The 25,357-nt window shown below is 38.9% G+C and overlaps 1 protein-coding gene across 2 annotated transcripts in view; it reads left to right on the plus strand.

The window, feature by feature from the left end:
• Positions 1–25,357, plus strand: part of CRYBG1 (crystallin beta-gamma domain containing 1) — a 164,309-nt gene that overhangs the window by 100,552 nt on the left and 38,400 nt on the right. Inside the window, exons 3-8 of one of the 2 annotated variants that reach the window (XM_060237652.1) lie at positions 1,025–2,493; positions 14,507–15,935; positions 16,023–16,199; positions 20,178–20,225; positions 20,323–20,441; positions 25,146–25,308. In XM_060237652.1, the coding sequence (XP_060093635.1) occupies positions 1,025–2,493; positions 14,507–15,935; positions 16,023–16,199; positions 20,178–20,225; positions 20,323–20,441; positions 25,146–25,308 (3,405 nt within the window). The remainder of the gene's footprint in view (positions 1–1,024; positions 2,494–14,506; positions 15,936–16,022; positions 16,200–20,177; positions 20,226–20,322; positions 20,442–25,145; positions 25,309–25,357) is intronic. The other variant, XM_060237659.1, reaches the window with a different exon arrangement.

The following is a 25,357-nucleotide window of genomic DNA, read 5'->3' on the forward strand; positions in this document are numbered from 1 at the left end:
GAGGTCGCTGGCAAACCCCTTATCTCCCGACCTGCCCTCGACTCTTATCTGAGGAGGAAAAGGCTTGGTGGCGGGCGGGAGGAGCGCACTTGCTCTTCTCGCCTCTTAGTCAGACATTGCTGCAGGACTGGTCGCAGACCGCGCGGCTGGAGGTTGAAGTCCGCCTCAGCTGGGTTGCCGCCGTTCCCAGCCCCGCCGTTTGCTAGCTCCGGGTCTAGTTCTGAAACCACCTTTTCGGTGAGCGGGAACGAAGAAGGGATTGGGGGCATGGGTTCTCTCGCCTTGTGTACGATGCTGGTTGCACAGTGCAGGGCAAATGCAGCGCTTCGGTCGCATCGTTGAGTAACAGCTCTTAATTAATAGTTGGCTGTTGCCAAATATCGAAGGGCTTTTTGTTGACGCAGCGGAGGGTTGGGGAGCCCGCGTTGTGTTTGGAGAGGATTACACAAATCAGATTCCTGCTTATTGCTTATGATAAGTACTTTAAAATCGAGAGTTCTTGGGAGAGGGTTGCCTTTTGTCCTGAAAGGGGGGAAGTTTGACCTCAGTCACACTACCGATTGCTGCAGTGAGGGCAAAGTACTGCTAACAACTATATATGTAATTAAGAATATAATACTTATGGTATGTTTAGCAAAACTTAAGTATAAGTTTTCTACTTTATGTACCGTTTTCTTTGTTCTTAAAATGATGGAAGAAAGATAATCCTGCTGCAAGTGGTCAGATGCATGTTTTTGAAAAAGATTTAGATATTAAACAGTTTTGAGATAAAATTTAAAATGCGACAAATATTTGTACTAACAGGGTTTGATTTCACAATGAGGTGATAAATACATGCAAAGAAATGCGGTGCTAGATGTAAAGATACCCTTTCCAAAGAAAATTCCACTTTAGTATATAATTCACTTCCAGCTTTCTACATATTTGAATGCACAACTGTTTAATAACGCACAAAGTATGCACAAAGTAAATCTTTTTAATGAATTCTAACTTTTATTTTTTCATTTCTGGTTTTTTTGTTTAGTCCAAAACACACTCTCCTAAAGAAGAAAAAAAGAAACAAGTTTTGGGGAAATTTGGAAATTTTTTCACTACTGGCAGAAGGAAAAATATCAAAAATACTACAGAAGCATCTTTAAGACCAAGTATTAAAGCTGCAAGGTCAGGATCTCTTCAGAAGGATACAGCTCCATTGGCATCAATAGATGACTTCAGAGAAATAAGTAAAAGTGAAGAGTGCCTTCTTGGAAAAATCTGCAATCGCAACCAGCCAGTGATACAGAATACTGTTGAAGAGACAGAAGAATACATCTACACTAAAGATCTGACACCTTTGTATAATGAAATTGTTTCAGAGTGGAATTCTAAAGAAGTCTCATCTGACAGTGAATTATCACCTGACTGTCACAGCAGTAGTGAGACAATAAAAAATACATTATATGATAGCAGCCTTACACTCCAGACACCAGAATCAGAAAAATATTTCATCACTGATGCAACTAAAACTACAACTCCAAATTTCTTTAGAAGTTTAACAAATATAAGTAATGAGGAGCAAGAACATAGCATATTAAATCATAAACAACTGCTGAATCTGAACCCTTTTGCAGAATTGGAAGGTGCAGCTACAAAAGATCAGCCATCTGTTTTGGAATCTAAAACAAGTGAGCGTGCCCACTCTTCTAGAGTGTTGACATTGGACATTTTTCTTCGTAGAACTGAACAGTCAATTTCGAATGAATTTTCAACTGCTTTATTAGACAACAACTACAGTAGTGCAGATGAAATGGATAAAAAATCTGCAGTAAGAAGATCTGGAAAGAGGAGAAAATCTCAGTCATCTGGTGATGTGCCAAATGGGGACAGAAATGCAACTGAGACTTCTGCAAAAGAAGAGACTGTTTGTGAGAGTCTTCCTTCAGATGTAGTTGTAGAAGAGATAAACAACTCTGAAAGAAAAGCTAAGACTTCTCAACAGATTACAGCCGCAGCTAATCATGAGATAAAAACTGGTAGTAATCACAAGGGGTGTACTAAAATGGAAATGGAGAAAAGCAAACAGCAGCCCCCAGCTTCCTCCCCCTATAGGAGGAAATCTTTAAAAAAAAATCAAGCTGATGCAGTTCTTCTTTCACCTACCAGCTTGAAGAGTCAAGGGAAAGATTCATCCACCAAAAGACAAGTAGAGAGGGCAACAAATGGTAGCCCAATGTCAAAAAGCTCTTCCATCGAAAAGTTTTCTTTTAGTGAGAGCTCTGCAGAATCTTTCAAAGTTGCTTCTGTGGGTGCCCTAAGTAATAGCACCTCATCACCTACTGAAGGGAGACCAGATTCTGCTAACAGCTGTGATGGAAGTGTTCTACTACATGGAGTCAAGAACAAAAATGGTGGAATAGGAACAACAAATGGAAAGCAAATTTCTCCTGATCTAGACAGCACAAAGCCAAGAAATACTTGGGATGTTTCCAGAATGGTCACAACAAAAGTTAACTTGTAAGTCATTTCACATTTTATGTGTGGTTGTAAACTGCAGTGAGATGTTAATTAAATTCCTCAGAAAGCATCTATTATACTTGTTTAATGTAATGCTGAATATTTTGTCAAAAAACAAATACCTTGACCATCTTACAGAATCCCTACTTGCTGTCATTGCAGATTCTTCTTAGGATTTATGTATCAGAATGCAATAAGAAAATGTTTTTGTTTACATTCATTATGAAATATTACATTTCAGGTTATGTTGATTTTATAGAAAGTTGTCTACGGTTTGTCCTAAATTTTGCAAAGGAAGGAAGAAATGTCGACATGAATACAGAAAACAATAAAATTAGTTAATGTTGGTTTAATTAAATGCATACTATTTAGCTGCATGTTAAAGGTATAAATAATTGGATAAGGGTACAGTTTCACATTATATATAACTTGGTGTATGTGTTACTAATTTTTTTGAATGAAAAGTACACAGTGGTAGCGGAAATCAGGAATGAAAGGGGGATGCTTTTTTAAAAAAAAAGTCTGTTTCCTTTCCCTTAAACTCTTGATCCGAGTACAAAGTCCCTGGGGAGGAAAAAAACAGCAAAGAAAGAGTTAAATTACCTCTTTCCTACATGCCTTCCTTTAAAGCCTTTAGTGGCAGCTTTTCATATTTTTTTTAAAAACTTGGTTAAGTTATGCAGAGCACAGTGTAATATACTTTTGTACTGGTTAGAGTACTGGCCTATCAAATTTATCAATGTTAGTTGATAGCGAATTTCCAAGTTTTCATGCAGTCACAGTCCTTTTATTGGAGATGTTTTAAAACTCTAGGAATTAAACCATATGCAGCTCTACTACTAAGTAAAATGAATGCATTTTTAATATATTTTCTCTGTGTTAAATTAATCAGTGACCCTCATTTCTTTTTTCTTTCTCTTTTTTCATAATATAATGTAGTTTACTTGGTAGTATGATATATCTGGACCTGCTGTGCAGAAATCGAAGTCCCAAGTCCCCATTCATAGTTGCAAAATTTGGAATGAATAGTTGTTTGGAGGTTGCTCCACTAGGAGAGGTGTTTATGAGAAATGGTATGTGGTTCTAGTAATCTGAATACTCCAGCACAAACCACTTCAAATGAGCAGCTAAGACACCATATGGAACAGCCTCCAGGTGGTTTTTTCCAGCTATCTATTCTGCATTTTATGTGCATTAATGGATAATAGTGTTGTGTTATTTGTTCTGCTCGCAGAACATATATCTGGAATAAGTGGTTTACTAAGCACACTTATTAAGAAGTCCTGTTTAATTCAATGGGATTTACTTCTTAGTGTACATACTTAAGACCACACTGTGCATGTGTGAATGCTTGAACTGCTCTGGAGAAAAGGATTTACTTTGTGAAAATCAAAGAGAAGTTTCTCACAGATATACCTTTAAAGTTTTGTTTAGATGTTATTACAAACCAGCGTAGAGAATTCTCAGGTTCATATGCTGTCTTCTCTCTTCATGTTGCCAGGTAATTAGAGATTATTGCGTTTGTGGCAAAAAAAAAAAAAGCATTATGTCTAAACTGACAAACTACAGTTCGTGCTTTTTTTTTTGCAAACCAACATTCCAAAGCAGTATTGAGCCGCTGTTTGAAATTCTGGTATGTGTAGGAGAAATGAGAACCATAGTTTGCTGGATCAGACCTTATGGGAAACTGCTTTGCCACAAAATGGAAATGCTCTTAATTATTTGGCTGCATGTGAAAGAAGAGGGAACATGAGCTCAATCACCCAAGGAGCTGGCATGCTTAAGAACATGAGAAGCCATGTTGGATCAGGCCAATGGCTCATCCAGTCCAACACTCTGTGTCACACAGTGGCAAAAAAAAACCCAGGTGCCATCAGGAGGTCCATCAGTGGGGCCAGGACACTAAAAGCCCTTCAACTGTGCCCCCCAAGCACCAAGAATACAAAGCATCACTGCCCCAGACAGAGAGTTCCAACAACACACTGAAGCTAATAGCCACTGATTGATCTCTGCTCCACATGCTTATCCAATCCCCCCTTGAAGCTGTCTATGCTTGTAGCCGCCACCACCTCCTGTAGCAGTGAATTCCGTGATACATAGTAACAAGTCACAGTTTTGCTGTTATGTCTGAACAAAGTCTTAGTTCTGCTACTTAAAAGTGGATATTTTATCTAATCCAATTTTACTAATGATTTTAGAAGTAAAGTATATTGTGCGTGTTGTTGAAGTCTGATTTTTTGAAAAGGGTAGCTGAACAACTTTGTAACAGGTTGCTGTGTGATAAAGTATTATATTGAACGAGTATTTGTTGATCTACATAAATTCAAATGGATTGATCAGTGGATTTATGCTGATATATACAATCTCTGCTTCTGGTTCTGCCTGTTCTTTGTTCACAAATACCTGGAAAATATGAACAATGTTTTGGTGAATTTGATTTTTAAAAAGAAGTTGACTAGTTTGATTAAAGCAAAGGTTCTTTTGTCTTCTTTTAAGACAAAGACAAATTGTCAGACGTGACAATTGTCAGATGTGATTTCCTTATGGAGTTGGGTCATGTGACTCTCCATTACTACCAGCTTACCCATCTTGAATCCTTAATTTTACAAAGCACTTCTTGCACTCTTCTGACGTAGCATTTCATTGCATGTGGTTTCTTAATCTGGGCAAGGAATTCTTAAAATTTAAATCGGTTTCATTTTGAGCATGGTCACCCAGAAGTCAATTCCACTAAGTTTAGTCGTGTTTACTTCTAAAGGTTTTTTTTTTAAGGAATACACCTGTAATTTAATAGATAAGTTGAAATTGTAAATATTGAAGAGTAAGTCCCATTAAAATTAATAAAGCTTACTTCTTGGTAAGCATTATTGGGGTTAGGATGAAGGATGAAGTAAATCACACTGAAGTCTACAGGACTTCAGATAAATATTTCCAGATAAATATTTTTTAGCAGTTGGGTGTTAGTGTTTCATTATCATGATATTCAGATTAATAAAGCAGTAACTCTTTTTGTGATATACATTGCTTTTTGATCCATGACCCATCTGTGTAGTTTCCAGTGGAAACTATGAACTATAAATGTAGGCATTGCAAGGTGTGTTGTGTTATGGGGACCATAAATCATTTGAGAACATTTTTTCTGCTCCATTTTCATTGGATAAGAAACTTGGCTTCAGTTTCTATGAAGGCTGTAGTTTTATTATTTTGAGAAGAAAACAATTTATTTCTTATGCAAATTGAGTTTGCTGTCTTATTTTAAATTTCTGAAAGGAATGTAGAAAGGTAGACTGCAGTCCACTAAATACTACCATATTTCCTTAACATTCTGCAGGATTTTTAATAGATAAGATTAATTTCCATGTTTTAGTAGATTTTGTTAACATATAATGACATGTTTATTTATAATGCTTTTCTTTAAGGGAAGCTAAAGTATGCGATTTTCAGGGCTAATTATTTACTGACAGTTTGTAGACTATTTTTATTCATAGAGTTGGGCTTTTAGCTCACAATTGATAAACAGAATGGATGAAGCACTGTATTCTTAAAGACACCAATAATTCACTGTGTCATTTGTTCTGGTTTACTACTTAATCAACAACTTTGAGATTAAAACTTAAATATGCCTTTCACCGAACTATGAATTCGAATGTAAATTCCTGGACTTTTAGGGTGAGAACAGATGGGTGTTTAAAGCTGCCCGGGGGACGAGAGGCAGGCGGACCAAAAAAGCAGGTCCACACATGCACATCTGCCTGCCATCCCCGCTCCAGTCCCATCCCAGGCTGGCCAGGAGCCGGCTCAAAAAGGTACCACTTTCAAAGTGGTACCTTTTTGCTGCAGCACCTCTGAGGCGCCTACCGGCCGTCTGGAAAACCAGGAGGTGCCCTGAGAGTGCCCGGGGAGCCGCAAGCGGGACGCGGGAGTGTTCCAGATGCTCCCCGGCTGCCCAAGGGCCATCCCTTCCTGCAGCACTGTCTGGAAGCTCCGGGGTGCTCTTCTTCAGGCCGACTTTGTTTGGCTGTCTGTTACCAGCTTTAATGTTTGTCTTTATTCCCATGTTTTGTTTTCATATTTGCATTAATGTGTGCCCTTCTGCATTGGTTGTTGTTTATTACATTAATTTGGACTAGAAAGATGTGGCGTTCAAAGTTATTTCAAAGAGGGATTGTTTCTTGTATATAAACACTCATTCTACTTTCATCTACAGTAAACAGGTTGGGCAGGTTTTTGTACTGTTTCAAAAGCCTATCAAGCCTGTTTGACCAGAGGTAATAGTGAAACAAAGGGAAAAGTGCATGTATGTTGTTCAGGAACTCTGGCCATGAACTAGCCAGTGCCTTATGAGTTCCAAAGTCTTCCATGTACAACATAAGAGCTTTCCCCCCAAAGAATAGCCCTTCCTCAGCTAAAGGGGCATTCAAAGATGATGGGCAAACTCTCTACTCATGCTCCCCTCCCTCTCTTCACATTGTCAGAATGAGTTAGTGACATGCTTCAGTGTAAACTTTTTTTCCCATCGATATATCTAATTCTCAGCATGGCTTCTCATGAAAGAGTTGGGGCCATGCAGGTTTGCTACAGAGGTATTAGATTTTGGCCGTTTTCCCACTTACCTTACCCCGGGGCGACGTCCCTCTTCACCGCGCTGCGTCTGCGCGGATTTCGCACAAACTGCTGCGCGGCACCAGGAAGAGCCGCGTAGTCCCGGGGCTTTTGCGTCGCAAATGTAAACCGCCAAAAAGCAGTTTACATTTGCGATGCAAAAGCCCCGGGACTACGCGGCTCTTCCTGGTGCCGCGCAGCGGTTTGTGTGAAATCCGCGCAGACGCAGTGCGGTGAAGAGGGACGTCGCTCCGGGATAAGGTAAGTGGGAAAACGGCCATTGAACATCTGTATGCAAGAGGACCTTAGAGGGAAAGCGTTATGAGAATTCTCTCACTCAGGTACACTTGGTAGTTGGTCCCATCCTCTCATGAGTTAGATGTTGAGCATCTTTGGCCACTGCTTGCCTTCTTTTTTATCTTACATAGGACCTCTCCTCTGTCTTCCATGGGCTTGGAGCTGTTAACCTTTTGAAGTTAATCTGTTCACAATAAGTTAAATGTACCTACATCAGTATGTCATGTAAGATGTGCTTCTATTTTTTTAAGTAAAATTTCTTTCTCTTGTTGCCATTGGAGTCAGATCATCCTTGTAATTTGTTTGGTTAGCATTTTAATTGGGAAATATGGAGGATCAAGGGATACTGTGTTAAGCTTCTGTGATTCCAAGCCAAATGATTTTTTTTTTTTTTTACATTTAACCCAATAATAGGGGAAATCCCTTCCAGGGATCTTTCCCTCTGCACACATCTCCTCCTTTCTCCCTGCCACATTCAGGCCTTGAACAGGCAAAGGCCTTAGCTGACTTCAACAACTTCTCTGGTTCTAGAGAGGACAGAGCGCTCTACCTGTCCCCCAGGCAGCTCCCTTTTTACTCAGAGTGTGCCTTCCTGTGTGACTGGATATAAGACATGAAGATTCCAGGCAAAGTGAACAAGAAACAATTTATTAAACAGACTGTAACATTTAAGTAAGGGAATTGTTACAAAAATGGGGCAAAATTGATACAGGGTCAGTGCAACTGTGCTGGGCAAAACTAACACAGAAAAGGAGCTGGCTGGAAAACAGTAAAGGTCTCTAACATGACTGCCTTACTTAATTCCCATTTCTATTCCAATACCTGATCCCATTAGGCCAGACTTATCCCACTGTGGAGTAGGGTTCTCATCTGCCTATTTAAGGGCAGGATACCTCCAGGTAATGGTTATCTTCAGGTGGTTGGTCTGCAGAAATGAGTGGAGTGATTATCTTAGCAAGAAAAATTAAAAGAAAAATAAGGCCTTGTCTAAGCACAGGAAGTTCTGACCATATTTTTATTGGTAATTACTAGGAAAGGAAAGGTCCCCTGTGCAAGCGTCAGTCGTTTCCGACTCTGGGGTGATGTTGCTTTCACAACGTTTTCATGGCAGACTTTTTAGGGGGTGGTTTGCCATTGCATTCACCAGTCATCTACACTTTCCCCACAGCAAGCTGGGTACCCATTTTACTGACCTTGGAAGGATGGAAGGGTAGCTTTAAGAATCAGTGGAAATGCTCTGCCTGGCAACCCTGCCATGGGGAGAAGGATCAACTTTCCCCTACTGCTCAACTTCCAGGAACAAACAACCTCTTTCACTGGCATTATATGTATCCTGTCCAAGTTCTGTTTCCTTACCAGTGATTGGTTTCTGCTTTTCTTCCACTTGTTCACAGCCAAATTATAAGACTTGGAGGGTACTTGGGAACTGTAGGCCTTTTTGAAAATTTGCCCACAGGCCTCAGGCTTTTGTGTAAGAGAGGATTCCTTGAGGCCTATGGATCTCTTATTCTTCAGCCCCAGGCTGAGGATCGTGACAGCCCCATTTACAGATACATAAAACTGCAGATTGGGGCTATAGCAAAAAACTAGACTTTTTGCAGCTTTCTTTAAAAACCTAGATTGGGGGTGGGGGATGGAGAGTTCCTTAAAAATGATCTCCTGATCTCATCCCCAAAGCAATAGAGAATCACAAATTTGAACGTAATTATATAAACAGAAATTCCATGAGAATAACTAAACAACCTACTAATATGAATTTATTATGAAAGCACTTGAAAATTCTATCCATAGTATATATTTTAGAAACTTTGTCATTGAGTCACTTGACATTGTAATGTCTTAGAGCATGTAGTAATTTTACAATGGAACATAAAGGTCCCAGTTCTTAAAAATATAAGCATACAGTATTTAAATAAGATGTAGTCTGATTAAAGTTATTTACATTTAGCATTCAGCCTAAATAGCCTTTAGCTTGCTGCTTTCAGCTTCTCTGTCTTTACATGAATTTTAATCAAACTATGGTTGGCTCTACATAAGAATCGTAGGGTCAGTACCCAACTATTGCTGTCAATCTCTTAACTGTATATATATATATATAAAAAGAGATCACATCCATTATAACAGACAATATGTGCTCACTCTGTAATTTAACCTGTGCTGTATGATTCAAGAAGTACATTGTATCGTTCACATAGCCAACTAGAGGTTTTAGCACACGGTCCAAATACATAGTCAGAGTTTCTAAAATGGAACCTCAGCGTGAGACTATTGGTCTACCTGGAACTGGGGAAGGGTTTTTTTTTAAAAAAATATTTGAGCAGTAAATAAAACCGAGGCATTCTCTTTTCTGACTGTAAGAGAAAATCATACGTATGTTTATCAATACAATTAGCTGACAGTCCTTCATCTAACAATTCCTCCATCTCTTCTTAAATCTCCACAGTCAGGTTTCTTAAGCTCTTAATATGGGTCTCATTATTTAATTCCCTGTGCCTCAAGAATATAATCTTCCTGGTCCCATACAACTAAGGCACCACCTTTATTTGCCGGTTTGAGAACAACATCTGTATGTTGACAGAGTTGTTTGAGAGTTTGATTTTCCAAATTGCTAAATTGTGCCAGACAGAAGTCTCCTGCTGTTCAAGTTTGTTGATATTCTCTATAACTAAATCCTGAAAAACTAAAACTCTAGGATTATTAGAGGGAAGATTGAATGTAGACTTGGGTTTAAAGTGCCAACGCCAGTGTTAAAATATCTTGCATCATTGCATCATTCTTTCTTAAAAAAAAATCAGCCAATCTAATTTTTCTAAATAGGTGCATTAACTGAAACAAATTTACTGACAAAGTAGGGACAAAGGAGAGACCTTTATTAAGTACCTGCAATTTAATTGGTTCCAATTGTATCTTTGTCAAAATGACGACCTGTGGTTTCTCTTCTTGTGAAAGGGTCTGGTTTCCAGAGCATTGTAGCTCCTCTCTGATCTTAGTTCTCAGTGCAACCCAAATAATTCTCTATACTTAAGATGGAATGGTGTTACGTTACATGGCAGTTGTGTTGATTAATTAGATGCTCTACCTTCTGTAATAGAAGTTGTATCTAAATTTGAAATGGTGTCTATATTGTGTCAAATGACACTGATTTATTGATACCAGTCCTATATGTTGACCAATTGTAAACCTTATAATTTTTGTTGTATCTCTGAAATTTTAATTTTTTAAAAATCCCTCATTTTCTAGATGTCAATTGTTTCTAGATTTCTCTATCTATGTTTCATTTTGGTTGACGATTACTCTATACTAAGGGAGGTTTGAATACTTACTTTCAGTTGCTTAGTATCCTTCTCCAGTTTGGAGCTTTCATTCATAGCTGTCTCTATAAGCAAAATAATTAGGTCCATTGAGCACTTATTCAGAATTGCATACCATCTCTCCCTAAATTTGTCATCATAGGGGAATATTCCAGGATTTTTTTTTAATGCAAAGTCCCCTTGGTGTGATTTTGTTCCTGCAATAATCTCTTAAAGCAGCAGTCCCCAACCTTTTTGGCACCAGGGACCGGCTTTGTAAAAGACAATTTTTCCATGGACCTGGGTGGGGGGATGACACAATTGTGCACTTTATTTCTATTAATTTGGTGTGGCGGTTAAATGTGTGAACTCTTATCTGGGAGAACCAGATTTGATTTCCCACTCCTCCACTTGCAGCTGCTGGAATAGCATGGGTCAGCCATAGCTCTCACAGAGCTGTCTTTGAAAGGGCAGCTTCTGGGAGAGCTCTCTCAGCCCCACCTACCTCACAGGGTGTCTGTTGTAGGAGAGGAAGTTAAAGGAGATTGTGAGCCTCTCTAGATTCTGAAATTCGGAGTGGAGGGCAGGATATAAATCCAGTGTCGTCTTCTTATTATTATTACTACATTGTAATATATAATGAATAATTATACAACTCACGGCCCGGTTGCTAACCAGGACCGGTCCACGGCCCAGAGGTTGGGGACCTCTGTCTTAGAGCACCAGCGTGAGCATCAATTTTCATTTTCCTTATCATGGACCTTTTAAAAATTTCCCACTCATTATTGTCATGTACATTTACATTTGCTCCCAAGAGAGTACCGGTAGGTTGGTTCAATAAAGAAACATATATTCATAAGCGTAACTGTGAACTTTAAATTCCCGTGTGTCATATCAGTTACTAACCCCCCAAAATACCATAAAGAACTTGGATAACACTAGCCATTACTAAGATGGTGCCCTGGTTTATACTTATTGTTTAAATATTTTAATTCAGATTTTATAGGGTACAAAAAAGAAAAAGGAAAGATGGGAAATAGGTAAAATCTAATTAACAGACATACAAATTCAGTTTATCCATAATCTCATTACAAAACTCATTGCTTAACACTTTCAATACATTTCAACACCAATCTTCTAAAGTTGCGTATTTAATTTTAAAAAAACAAATTATCCCCATGATAATTATCTTCAATCCATAGTTATTAACCATCTGCATTTTACATTAAAAATTAAAAAGAAAGAAATTAAAATTAAAATATATATACATAAAATAGTTACATATAAACATAAAATAATTAAAATTGCATTATCACATTCAGGGTAGAGTATTATTCATTTTACACACACACACCCCTTTTACTTACAATACTCAAAATAATTTGCCCATTTTTTCCAAACTCTTTAATCGACCTCTTATTTATATAATTAGTTAATTTGGCCATAGTTGTATATTCTGTCATTCTATCTTTCCATGCTTCTTTATTTGGACATTCCTCAACTTTCCACGTAGATGCCATACTATTCTGGCAGCAGTCAACACATATCTGAACAGTTCTTGGAGTATTCGTTCCATCGTGTCTGGCGGAATTCCCTATGACATTGGTTAATACTGATGAACTGCCAAGGGGAATTACCATACACAGTGAAAGGAGCTGGAGTTGAGAATGGATTGAATCCCATAGTTTGCCCAGTTAGGGTTGCCAGCCTCCAGGTGGGGCCTGGAGATCTCCCATTTTTACAACAGATCTCCAGTTGGCAGAGATCAGTTCCCCTGGAGCAAATGGTTGCTTTGAAGGATGAACTCTGTGGCATTGTACCATGCTGAGGCCCCCCTCCCAAATCCCACCATCTCCCAGATCCACCCCCAAAGTCTCCAGATATTTTCCAACACAGACCTGGTAACCCTGTTTGCCCTCCTTCTTAACCATGGTTAGGATTTTGCTAGCTTTATGTCTATGGAAAAGGAAAGGTTCCCTGTGCAAGCACCAGTCATTTTTTACTCTGAGGTGATGTTGCTTTCACAACGTTTTCACAGCAGACTTTTTACGGGGTGGTTTGCCATTGCCTTCCCCAGTCATCTACACTTTCCCCCCAGCAAGCTGGGTACTCATTTTACCAACCTTGGAAGGATGGAAGGCTGAGTCAACCTTGAGCCAGCTACCTGAAAACCCAGCTTCCACCGGGGATTGAACAGATCATGAGCAGAGCTTAGGACTGCAGTGCTGCAGCTTTAACACTCTGCGCCATGGGGCTCTTACTTTATAGCAGCCCATAAAAACTGTGCAATTGAAGCATGCGTGCCAGAACAGTAGGTGACCTTGTATGTCCAAGCTTGGTTGCTTCCTGTCTTCATGGAGGTAATTTGGTAGCTTTCTTTGAAGTTGTTGATTTCAGTTCAGTAATAATAACAAAAAAAAAAAGCATTCACCAGCTGGGGACCAAGGCTGGAGTGAATTCTGTCACACAAGGTCTTTCTGTGGAAGGCTGCCTTGTAGTAATATCAACTCATAGCAGTTGGGGATTCAGATTGGTGCTTGCATTTGAAATATTCAGTATAAATACTGGGTTTTTTTCAAAAAGACAAACTAAAGTGTTCTTGTTTAGAAGACTGTTTCATGAACTTTCCAATACTTCAGTGTTTTAAAATGAGAATTATAGAACACCAGGGAGTGATGTAGGTGTAATGAGGGACCTACACATAATATATGAAATGCCAAAGACCAGTTACTTGGGGGTCAAATTAGACAAGACAGAGCTCACAGATCCTCTGACATTTCTTGCAAAGAAATCCCAGGTCACAATCCATGTTCCCTCTAAGATGCAGAGTTGTGTGAGCAAAAATTCTGCTTCATGAGCTACTGGCTCATGAAAGTTGTGAGCTGCCACATAGATTAGTGTGCTTCTGGGGTCATCCTTCGTGAACTAAGACAAATGTCTGTGCGCTGGAGGCTAAAAATCTGTGAGCTAGTTCACACTAACTCAGCTTAGAGGGAACACTGGTCACAATTAAGACATCCAGACATGGAAGGATACCTTTTTCCCTCTCCTAGTGCAGCGCCAATCCAAGCTGGGGACATGCACTCCTGGATTTTGCTTTTTGAAAATTAGTTCACATATATGAAGTGCTTTAAAAATTGAGTAATTAAAACCTGTCAAAAAGCAACAAGTCCATGCTGAAGCTTTTGCTGTCTGAGAGTCAAAGTTCAGAGTGAGCTCAGTATTGTTGCAAACTTCTATGAGAGAAGAAAGATCCTCAGATATTGCTGTCTTTTTCATTTGATGTATTAAGGAATGAAAGAAATCCTTTACAATTGAAGCATATAGCTAATCAAGGAAAAATTAATTTACTGTTGAAAAGCTAGCAGTATAATAAATGAGTTTTCTCTTTTTATAATCTTAGATTTTTTTTCTGAATTAACTATATTTCAGTTATATTTACTTAGCTAAGTATAATTATGATTGCAGTCTTTATTCAACATTAGAAAGTTCATTTGTAGCCCTGACGTGCATAGCCCAGGCAAACCTGATCTTGTCAGATCTCAGAGATAGGCAATGGCAAGCCACCTTTCAACATCTCTTTGCCTTCAATCCTCACTAGGAGTTGCTAGAAGCCAGCTTGATTTGATGGCAAAAGAAAAAAAAAATCATTGGGTTTTTTTTGTTTTTGCTTTTTTGCTGATACTTGTAACACTAATAGGAATTTTCTCTTATAAAAAGATTTCACATAATAGTGTAAGATGGTAACAGAATGTTGGAATGAAACATCTCCTTAAAATAGCTTTGTTGACATACATTGTAAAGCTATTTTTTGTTTTTTCCAGACCAGCTAAACCAAAGAATGTTGAATTAAACCTTAAAGCTCCCAGAATCTCAGAAGATGCAGGAAGCGAGCAAGATTCTCTGGACAAAGCTGCTAAAATTAACTTCAGTATTGCCAATAAAATATCCATGTTTGAAAGCAAACATAGCAATCAAAATCAACCTGCTGAAGTCTCAACTTCAAAGAAAGGTGGTTCTGTATCAAATACATTTGTTGGAAGAGCAAAGCTGAAGTTTGGGAAACAGCCTGCTGAAGTTGAGCAGACTAACAGAATAACAAGTAAACCAAACAGTCGCCAGAAGCCACTGCAAAATGGTGCAAAGTTGAAAGGAGGGTCTTCAGAAACAAAGATAAAAAATGAAGAAGGAACTCAGGCAGGCATTCTAAACAATGAGGAAGTTAGAAATGTGGGGTCTCTCTTGAATCCAAGTGATAAAGATGGTAATGATGACGATCAAGTGAGTGTTTTTGATCCTAAAAAAACTGATGCAGAACTAGCTGAGGACAACTTACTCCCCAAAACTACCTCTTTGCACCAGATTAAAGAAATGGAAGCCTCCCAAAATAGTGTAAACAAGAAAATGAATGCCACATCAGTATCACCTGAAAGTGGAGGGAGACTTTCTGTTGATAGAGATACTTATTCCCCTTATAAAGATGATACAAACCTACAGCAATTTGACTTTGTGCACAAAAAATTAGAATTAGAGAACAACATGAATTCTGAGATTAATAGTGATGACAAAAAGGCAAATATTTCAGAAAGTGTAGGAGTATTTGAGCAAAATAGTAATGGGAAGGAAAGTCCAAGCCGTGCTTGTAATTTCTCTAAAGCTAGCAATGATGAAAGCATTTGTGATTCTCCTTCAGATATGGAAAAGTTTGCTGAAACAATTAAAAACCTAGACAGTGCTATCTGTATACCTCAGAAAAAGAAAAAGACCAAACTTCCAAAATCGCCTGCACCTCACTTTGCTATGCCTCCAATACATGAGGACAACCTAGAGAAAATTTTTGATCCTAATGTATTTACAGTTGGTTTGGGGATAAAAAGGGACAGACCACTAGATCTAGCCCCATGCTTACAGCTTAAATTGCAAAGTCTAGAAACTGAGGCCAAAGTCAGACCCAAACGTGCCTCTGCTGAAAACAGCATGCTTCTGCAGTCACTGAAATCATCCAACAGAAGAGACCCTGCATTCATTCAGGAAACAAATGGGAAAGAGAATATGGATAGCATAGATGGTGACATTAAGAGATCTCGACTTGAAAATAGTGCCATCTTTTCAAGCCTGCTTTCAACTAAAGAAAAAGTGTTTAGGCCTTCTGTAACTTCTATAAATACTATCACAACATCATTTACATCTCAGAAGAGTGCTGATTCCACAGGGAAAATACCATTAAGATTTGATACAGCTCAGCTATTGGAGGTAACAGAACAAGCATCTGTATAAAAATCATAAACTGTCTATACTTTGAATAATAAGCATATTGTGATTTCTGATTGTGCAATTCAGTCTCTTCCAGGTTTTAAAGCTCCAAAGTACATGGAAACAGATATACAAACTTATGATGCAAAAAAAGAGAGAATTTTGCAGATGCCAAACTTTGGAAATACTGACACCAGTTTTTCAAGCTGGTTGCAGTCTGGCCAATATGAACCAAACATCTCCCCTGGTTTCTTAGATGTGGAGGTACATTTAATGTAGTCAGCTTATCTAGTTTTAGACATGTGACTGCATGATTTGCATGTTTGGCATGTTGAATTGATTGTAACTTGATTTGAACTTCCCCTTTCTATGAAATACATGTATTTTTGAGTTGGAGCTAAGAATAATTAAAATTTGAAATGGCAATTTGACTTTCTAGAACAGTGGTCCCCAACTTTTTTGGCACCAGGGACCAGCAGGGTGGGGGAATTGAATTTGGCCTCCCCCCCACGCCACGCAGCCGCCTCGCCTCCTCCTCCTGCGTCGCCGCCTCCTCCCTCCGTGTTCATTATGTTAAGCCAGGGGAAGCGTCTTCCCGGCTCTTTAAAAGCTCGCCTCTCTCCCCTCCCCAGCGGTGAGCAATCTGCTAAACTAGTGGCGCTGCCTTTGCCTTCAGAGGCAAGGGCAGTGTGGCTTGCTCAGCGGTCACTCGCCGCTGCTGCCGGTTTCACCCACGGATCAGCTGCTGCCGCGGGGAGGAAGGTGAGCTTTTAAAGAGCCGGGAAGGCGCTTTCCCCAGCTTAACATAACAAACACAGAGGGAGGAGGAGGTGACACAGGAGGAGGAAGCGGGGCGGGAGGCTGTGGGGCACCACAGGGGGGGCAGCTCAGCTGGCGGCCTGGTTGCTGATGGGCTACGAACCGGTATCGGGCCGGGCCGGGCCCCGGTGCTTGGAGACCACTGTTCTAGAAAAAAGTTTCCTTCTCAAGGCACTGGTATATAGTTGTCAAGTATGATAATGGCACCCAATTTGGGATAAATGGCACCGAATGAAATTGTTCAAAAATAGTTCAGGACAGACAGAAGGAAATACTTCTTTAGTCAACAAGTAATTAAATTGAGGAATTCACTGCCTGCAGAGGTAGTGATGGCCATGAGCATAGATAACTATGAAAATGGGGTTAAACATATTCTTGAAGGAAAGGTATGGTGACTGAAAGAAGCCTCCACATACACAGGCAGCAAACCTCTGTATATCAACTAACTTCTGTTTTTTGGCCTCCAGGGCAACTAGTTGGCCACTGTATGCTGGAGTAGATGAATATCTCATCTGAACCAGCAGGCTCTACTTACATTCTTAATAACAATGTAATTTTTATCATTTAAACGTATGTTCTCATTACATATATCTTCTTTTGGAATACTCTCTGGTGTTCTGAAAATGTGTTTCATAAAAAACTGATGATTTTCTTTATCTTTTCATTCTTTCAAGCAGTGTCAATAAATTGGAATGTAGATATTTTTATTTAAGTATTTCTATCCCACTTTTCTCCCCATTGTGACATCAGAGTTTTGTCTTCTATCTGTATACACACCATTGCACAGTGGGTTTCCCCCTGTATCCTCCTTCCCACACTTTCCGTCCCTTTGTCTTATCCTGGCAATCCCATATTGAAACCTTTCCCTGTTTCCTTCTCTCCTTCCCACCCACAACCAATCTAACTTTTATTTACGCACCATCTTAACCTAGTTTTACTATTTATTTACTTCATTTATATCCTGCTTTTCTTCCTAATGGAGATCCAAAACAACTTACATCATTTCCCCCTACTCCATTTCATCCTCACATCAACCATGTGATATATATTAGGCTGAGAGTAAGTGATTGGCCTAAGGTGACCCTCTGAGTTTCCATGGCAGTGTGAGAATTCAGGCCTGGGTCTCCTAGATCCTAGTCTGAAACTCCAACTACTTCACCATTGTTGGTATTTGTAGGGTGGCTGCTATTGAGCAGTAGCAGGTAGCCAGTCCTGGATAAGTCATGCAAGTTGTGTGTTAGTCATTTGTGGTTGTTGCTAGGCCAGCCATGATAAGTCTTTCCTCAAAGGCCAAAAATCCCTGGAAAGGGCCTTGCCCTCTCTCCCTAGCTTTTCCTGATAGAAGCCAAAGTTTGAAACTTGGCATTGTAGTTGTGGTTGTTTATCAGTGGCTACTGAGTGCATTAGTTTCCTAAAACTGCAAGTACTACAGTCTGCTTATAGCACTTGTATGAAGTGCTTTAAAATACTGAATAATTAAGACCTGTCAAAAAGAAACAAATCCATGATGAAGCTTCTGCTGGCTCAGGGTCAGAGTTCAGAATGTTCTGCTGCTTGGACTGTGGTTTCCTGAAGTTGTTTGTGCTGAACCATCATACCCATTTACTTGAAAATTCCTGTGAAATTACTAAGAATGTATAAGCTTTGTCTTAGGGTTGTGAAGTCCGATTCAAGAAATATCTGGGGACTTTGGGGGTGGAGCCAGGAGACTTTTGGGGGTGGAACCAGGAGCAAGGATGTGGCAAGCATAAGTGAACTCCAAAGGGAGTTCTGACCATCACATTTAAAGGGATCACACTCCTTTTAAATGCCTTCCCTCCATTTGGAATAGTGAAGGATAGGGGCACCTTTTTGGGGGCTCATAGAATTGGACTCCCTGGTTCAATCTTTCTGAAACTTGGCGGGTATTTTGAGGAGACCTACCAGATGCTATGCTGAAAATTTGGTGCCTCTACCTCAAAAAATAGCCCCCCCATGGATCAATTTTCCATTATGACCTATGGGAATTGGTCTCCATAGGGAATAATGGACTGCCCAGCAGACATTTCTTCCCTCCATACCTCTGCTTTCTCATGACCCTGAAGCGGGGGATCCCCTGCACCCACCTGGGGATTGGCAGTCCTAACTTGCTTAGAGGTGTTAAGATTTTTTTGCCATCAAGTTGCAACTGTCTTATGGAGACCCCACAGGGTTTTCAAGACAAGAGATGTTCAGTGTTGGTTTGCCATTACCTGCCTCTTTGTAGCAACCCTGGACTTTGGTGATTTACTGTCCAAGAACTAACCTGGGCTGACTCTACTAAGTTTACAAGATCTATCCAGGTTACTTTTGGTTTGGTATTTTGCTGTTAAATTGCTGCTGACTTATGTTGACCCTAGAGGATTTTCAGGGCAAGAGATAAACAGAAATGGTTTGTCATTGCCTGCCCCTGCATAGCAACTCTGGTCTTCCTTGGTGGTCTCCCACCCAAATACGAACCAGTGCTGACCCTGCTTAGCTTCCGAAATCTCATTACTAGATAGATATTCAGAATATACATATATACAAGGAAATATATATACAATATATATAACTAGTTTGAAAATAATTCTGGATTTATTGATCATGCATGTTAAATCAGGATCTAGTTGGTGATCATATGAATTAAGGCCCTTTTTAAAAAACTAATCTGAAAGGAAGGGCATTTAATATTATTAATAGTTCAGTTTGTTTTAATAGTTGGATTTGTTTATTTGAAAGAGCTAAGCCAACAGGAATACTTTGAGACAATTTCATTGCATGATTGCATAACTAAAATTGCATGTTCTTTTAAAATCCCTGCTCCTCTATGATTAAAATACTGGAAATTCTTGTGTATGTGAAAATTGGGCGCTTTCTGTATGTCCTGAGTGAGATTGAAGATGTGTTCAGGTTGTAAATGATACATATATCCTCTGGAAACCAAGCATAGCACTTAAATTAACAAGAAGTAATAAAAAGGATGAAAAATTACTAATAATTTTAAAAAGTGGCACTTCAGGTTTTTAAAAATGCTGGGTTTTATACTGAAAAAAATTCATAACTTAGTTGCATATCTTAGTTTAATTTAGTAATGATTTTTTAAAGAGGCAACTGGAATAGCCCTGGTGGTGCAGGAAGAGGAGATGGCTGCTGCCATGAAAATGGGGCAGAGAAAACCCAAACTTTCTCACCCAGATGACAGCCATCCAGGCTTTGCTGAGATTTTCCCAAAAGCTTCTCAACAAAGCTGATTTAGGCAAGAATAGAGAGAAAAACTTAGGAGGTACATGAATGCGCCATAATACTGTGGGGAAGCGGGGTGGGGGGGTGAGGGGGAATAACCAAATAAGTAATTGAGGTAGAAATGGTCAATAAGAATATGCCTTGCTGATTAATGTCTTGTTATTCGTTCCACTTGCTCAGGCATTTTCAGGAAAGAACCAAGTTAAAATTAATCCCAGACCAGGCAAGGTAGGAATTTTTTTTTAAGTATATCTACTTGTTTTTCATTATGTGTTCTTTGTCACTAGATTCAAACAGACTGAATTTATTTTCTTTTAAAATACAGATTGTGATATATAATAAATCAGACCCTTCTGAGAATGTTGTTGAAGTTTTTCATGATATGCCAAATTGTACTTCCTGGGTGCTGCCACCTGTGATTTTCATTAAAGTCATCAGAGGATGGTAAGAAAAAAAGATAGTTAAATCCTGTTGTTTTGTCCTGCTAGTCTGGTTCCAGATTCAGTCACACCAGTGTGTATGTCCATTATACTTAATCATACTTTATTTGCTCCTTCAGTAGATTTTTTTTTTTTGGCTCCATGCCTGTTTTCTAGCTTAGCTGTGCTTGAATTAGTTTTCTTTGTGTGTTAAGGCATGTTTTAAACTGTTCCAGCAAGCATATTTTCTTCCCCTAGTGCATGTGGAACCTTCATTGTTAACTTGACTCATACTTTTTAATTTTCATACTTTGATCTTGTTCTAAAGGTTTTTCCTGTCACTTGAAGTCACTTTTCTATTCTGCATATTTCTGTCAAATATGTACTGGTTCTTTGCTTTCAAAAGGCAAACAGGAAAGCTAGATTAATCTTACTGAATGTTATGTATCTTTAAAAAAAAAACTTCTGAAACTTTGAACACTTCAAAAAATTTATGTTGTTTTACTTGGCAGAATTCTGCAGCTACCCATGCCTGCTAAATCCAAAGACATACTAGATAACACTAGACAAGATGATGAAATATTTCCAGGCATTTTAAAGTGAATGGCAGCAGCATGTGGTCACATTTTGCATCAGGCAGGGTTGAGGCTACATGTGAAGAGAGAGATCTAATTTTTTCACCTCAGCACAGTTTACCCCATTAAAGGTGCTCCAGCAGGAACTTATTTGCATTTTAGACCACACACCCCGATGTCACCATTGTTTTACAAAGGACTTTTTTGTTTAAAAAGCCCAGCAGGAACTCATTTGCATATTAGGCCACACACCCCAACACAAAGCCAGATGGAACTGCGTTCCTGTGCATTCCTGCTAAAAAAAAAACCCGTGGGTGGTACACATTGACCTGACCTGCATAGCCCAGGCAAGCCCAGTCTTTTCAGCTCTTGAAAGCTAAGCAGGGTTGATTCTGGCTAGTACTTGGATGGCAGACTCTTTGATATACCGGTAGTCGGGAGGTCAGGGCCACCTTTCTGAATATCCTCCAGGCCCCCAGTAGGGGTTAGTCACCATAAGTCACCATGACTTCCAGGTGCAGACACACATGTACAATACAAAAATACAATTTAAAAAAAAGCGGTATACCACCATACATCTTCATAGGCTCTGGAAGTGAAGAAAATATTACCGTTTCCTCTAGATCAGGGTGGCCAAACTGCAGCTTGGGAGCCACATGTGGCTCTTTCATACATATTGTTCATGCGGCTCCTGGAGGTCAAGGCTTACTCTCAAATAAGCACGCTTAGTATTGGGACCTCAGTTAGCCTTTGAGCGCTGACCCTTAGGTAGGCAACTATTTCCACCGTGTGTGAAGCAGGGAAGGAGGGAGGAAATAGATAGGCTTGCAAGCTCTTCTCCACCACCAAAGAGGTTGCCCAGAGACCTAGAGCAGGGAAAGGGAGTGCAAGAGCCTCTGGAAAGAGGGATGGAATTAAAGAGGGTGGTGCAGAGTTCTCCTTTAGTTTCACAGCTTTTGTAGGAACTGTGTTTACTAACCTTACTGTCAAGGCAAAAAGAGATGCACAATGATGCAAACAGTGGTCAATGATTTATATGATACATCCTTCTCCCACTGGTGCCAAAAAATAATTCCCTAACCCTTCCCTTTGCTGGTTTTATGGGGATTGTTATTTCCAGCTTTTGTTTTTAAAAAAGTCTCCTATCATGGTCATGTTGTAAAGTGCATAGATGCATATTTTATCTTTCTGTGCAAAGAAAGTATTAAGAGTTTTAATAAAGACATATGTAACATTTGTTTGTGTCTTGTGGCTCTCCATCATCTGATGTTTATTCTATGTGACTCTTATGGTAAGCAAGTTTTGCCACCCTGTTCTAGATTAGGATTGGAAAAGGATAGTTAATTTGTGTAGTCATAAAAATTTGTGAAGGAGTTTGGATTCCATTCTGAAGAGCATGACTGAAGTTGCTTTTATAAAAGTTGCCTTCACAAAGAACAGGTATGTAGGATAGATAAGACTATCCTAGGTAGAAGGATATATAGGACTAAAATATATAATAGTCTTTGTACGGATAAAATCACATATACATTTTTAAATTTATTACTTTGTAAAATCTGACTTCTTCCTCAAGGTTCTCAAGGCAAAGATGACAATTAAAATAAAAACATCACAATAAAATATAAAATGTTAAACTAATACTAGTTGCTGCTGCTTTTGGTTTTGAGAGCTTCTTTTTTATGCATTTTGAGTACTTGCCATTATTCAGTTCCTGGCAGATGATGCTATTAGTGTAAAATCGAGCAACTGATACTCATCACTCAGTTTGGGATTTCAGCATGGAATTCTAGTTGATTCTTTGCTTTGTTCCATCATAACAGGATGTTTTCAGTGTTTTATCTGCTACTTTGGTCAATAAATAGTTTCCATGTCAGACTAAAAAACTAAAATGTAATTTGCATTCTTCAGATTTTTAAATTAGACAGATGTTGGTTGCAGGGAGAAGGGCTGACTTTGTGATGCTGCTTGTTATAAAAGTATAGGGCACACATCTTCATCTTCCACATGAACAAAACCTTCACATACCTTTATCAAGTGATCTTCCCACTCCACTCCAGGCCCTGTAGCACATAACATGGTAATGTTTTGGGGATAGGCATGGAGAGAATGGAGTAACTTGGCAATTATGTGAGGAATGGGAGGTCTGATATTTGGGAGTGCAGAGGTATACTGCAGAGTGTTTGGTACTGTCTGAAGTACATCCAAATGATGGCCAGTAGAACAGGAAACAGTGGAATCCTACACAAAGTAACAACATTGTAAGTCCATTGATATCAGTGTGCTTTGGAGGATGTAACTCTGTTTAGAATTGCATTGTGAAATGCAGTGCAGCCTTTGAAGTTCTCCTCTGTATTCATACCTATATGCAGAAGAACACTCGGTGCATTGTAGAGGTAAGACTGTGCCCATAATTATTATGAACCTAACATAATTTATAAGGCTGCTCTTTGCACAGGATCTGGCATCCTAACTTCAATGGTATTTCACTAATAAAACTTTTTCTTGTTCGTTTTTTTCCTTCCTAGTTCCTGCTTTGCAAAGAATACCTTTGCTGCTTCTTTGATCCTGACCTATTTCCATGCCTCTGACTACCTATATTTTGTTGCTTTCTGACTTCTGGTACAGCTTTGGGTTTCTTTTGTTTTGCCATTCAGATTTGATTTAAGCTATATATTTTCAGCACCTGACTTGATCTGACTAGTTCTGACTTCTGATTCTGTATCTTGGAATTAGTTTCAGACCTCTGTTTTTTTGATCTCCAGCTTGGCTACTTTCTTGATCTCCATTCTGACTTTGGCCTCTTGAAACTGCCATCATTCTTCCTTACTGCACGTCCTGGCTAGAACTTATTCTTTAGTGGCCGTTATCACAGGTGAGGTACATTCATACTCCTTTGGGCAAAACTGGGATATAGGCCACACTACTATATCCATTAGTCATCTCCTCACTGAGTTTGCTCACTGTGAAGTATATGATATGTTTAATGTTGATTCATAGGAGTTTTGTGCCATAATGAATAATATTGTAGATCTGGCTGTTGTTCTTCCTTCCCATCAGTATATTATTTCAAAACAAAAAGCCCAACCTTTTGTTTGCCATAAGTAGATGATGCTCTACTTGCATCTCAAGGCAAGGAAACAGGGAAAAATGTCCTGTATCTCTGTTCGTTGAAATCATTATTTCAGGCTCCATTCTGTGTCTGAAGTAAAACTGGTAGATGCTGAAGTAAAATTGGTAAAACAGACATACTCTGTTTTGGTGACTCAGTTATTTCCCTAGACTGTTAAGATTTTGTTATTCAGGGAAGACATTTCTTTTTTATCTAGGATTTTCTTAAGGGACTATTTATAGTGGCATCCTCCATGTTCTCTCAGTGGTGAAAAAGATCATACATAACTGAATTAATGTGCCGCCATGTATGTATGTATGAGAGATAGAATGTATGTTTGTTATCCTTTTTTTGTGTGTGTAGCCACTGACCAACTTAAAAACAACTAGCTAACAGTTGAAGAAAATCATGCCCTTTGGTGAAGAAATCATAAAACAAATATCTGAAGCAAAAGTTATTATCCTACAGTATTTAAAAATATCCATGTTGCTGAGTACTGCATTTGTTTCAACATTTTTTTGTGATTTCTATATCTTTCAAAAAGGGACATGCTACGATTTACTGAGCCTTACTAATATATTTTTATTGCAAAACATAGATCAAGAACAAAACTGTCAGAGATTTTAAATATTTAACTGACTTGAGATGAAATAATAGCAACCATTTTTATAAAAATGATAAAGTGTGAAGTTTTAATTTATTTCTTTTGTATGTAAGGTTTAGATTGGCTTCCCTTTCTCCTCCTCCCCTTTTTCCTCTCCTCCCTTTTGCACATTAGGTAAAACGCAGGATATTTTCCCTTCCTGGGGTTTTCACACCATCTATTAGCTGTGTTGGAGTTGCTATTTTATTTTATTTATGGTGTTATAGAGTATTTGATGTTTTAATTGTTTGAATGTTTTTAAGAATGTTGTAACCCTTTCTGAGCCCTGTTGTATAGGGGAGGGAAGACTATAAGTTGAATAAATAACTAATATTAATGAAGAAGAAACTGGCATTTTAAAAGCACAATTCCAACATTTCCTGTTTGTGCTTCTTTTTGAAGCTGGATTCTGTATGAGAAACCAAACTTTGAAGGGCCTTCTGTTCCATTAGAGGAAGGAGAGCTAGAGCTTACAAATATTTGGGGTGAACAACCATCTGATGACAAAGATGAATACAAGTCTCCTGAGGCTGTGGTGATTGGTTCAATCAGGCATGTAGTAAAGGCAAGTAAGGACTTGACTTGCTTTATTGCTTACTGACGCTCAACCTTGA

This window comes from Heteronotia binoei, chromosome 1 (genome assembly GCF_032191835.1).
Source record: "Heteronotia binoei isolate CCM8104 ecotype False Entrance Well chromosome 1, APGP_CSIRO_Hbin_v1, whole genome shotgun sequence".
Lineage (NCBI taxonomy): Eukaryota > Metazoa > Chordata > Lepidosauria > Squamata > Gekkonidae > Heteronotia > Heteronotia binoei.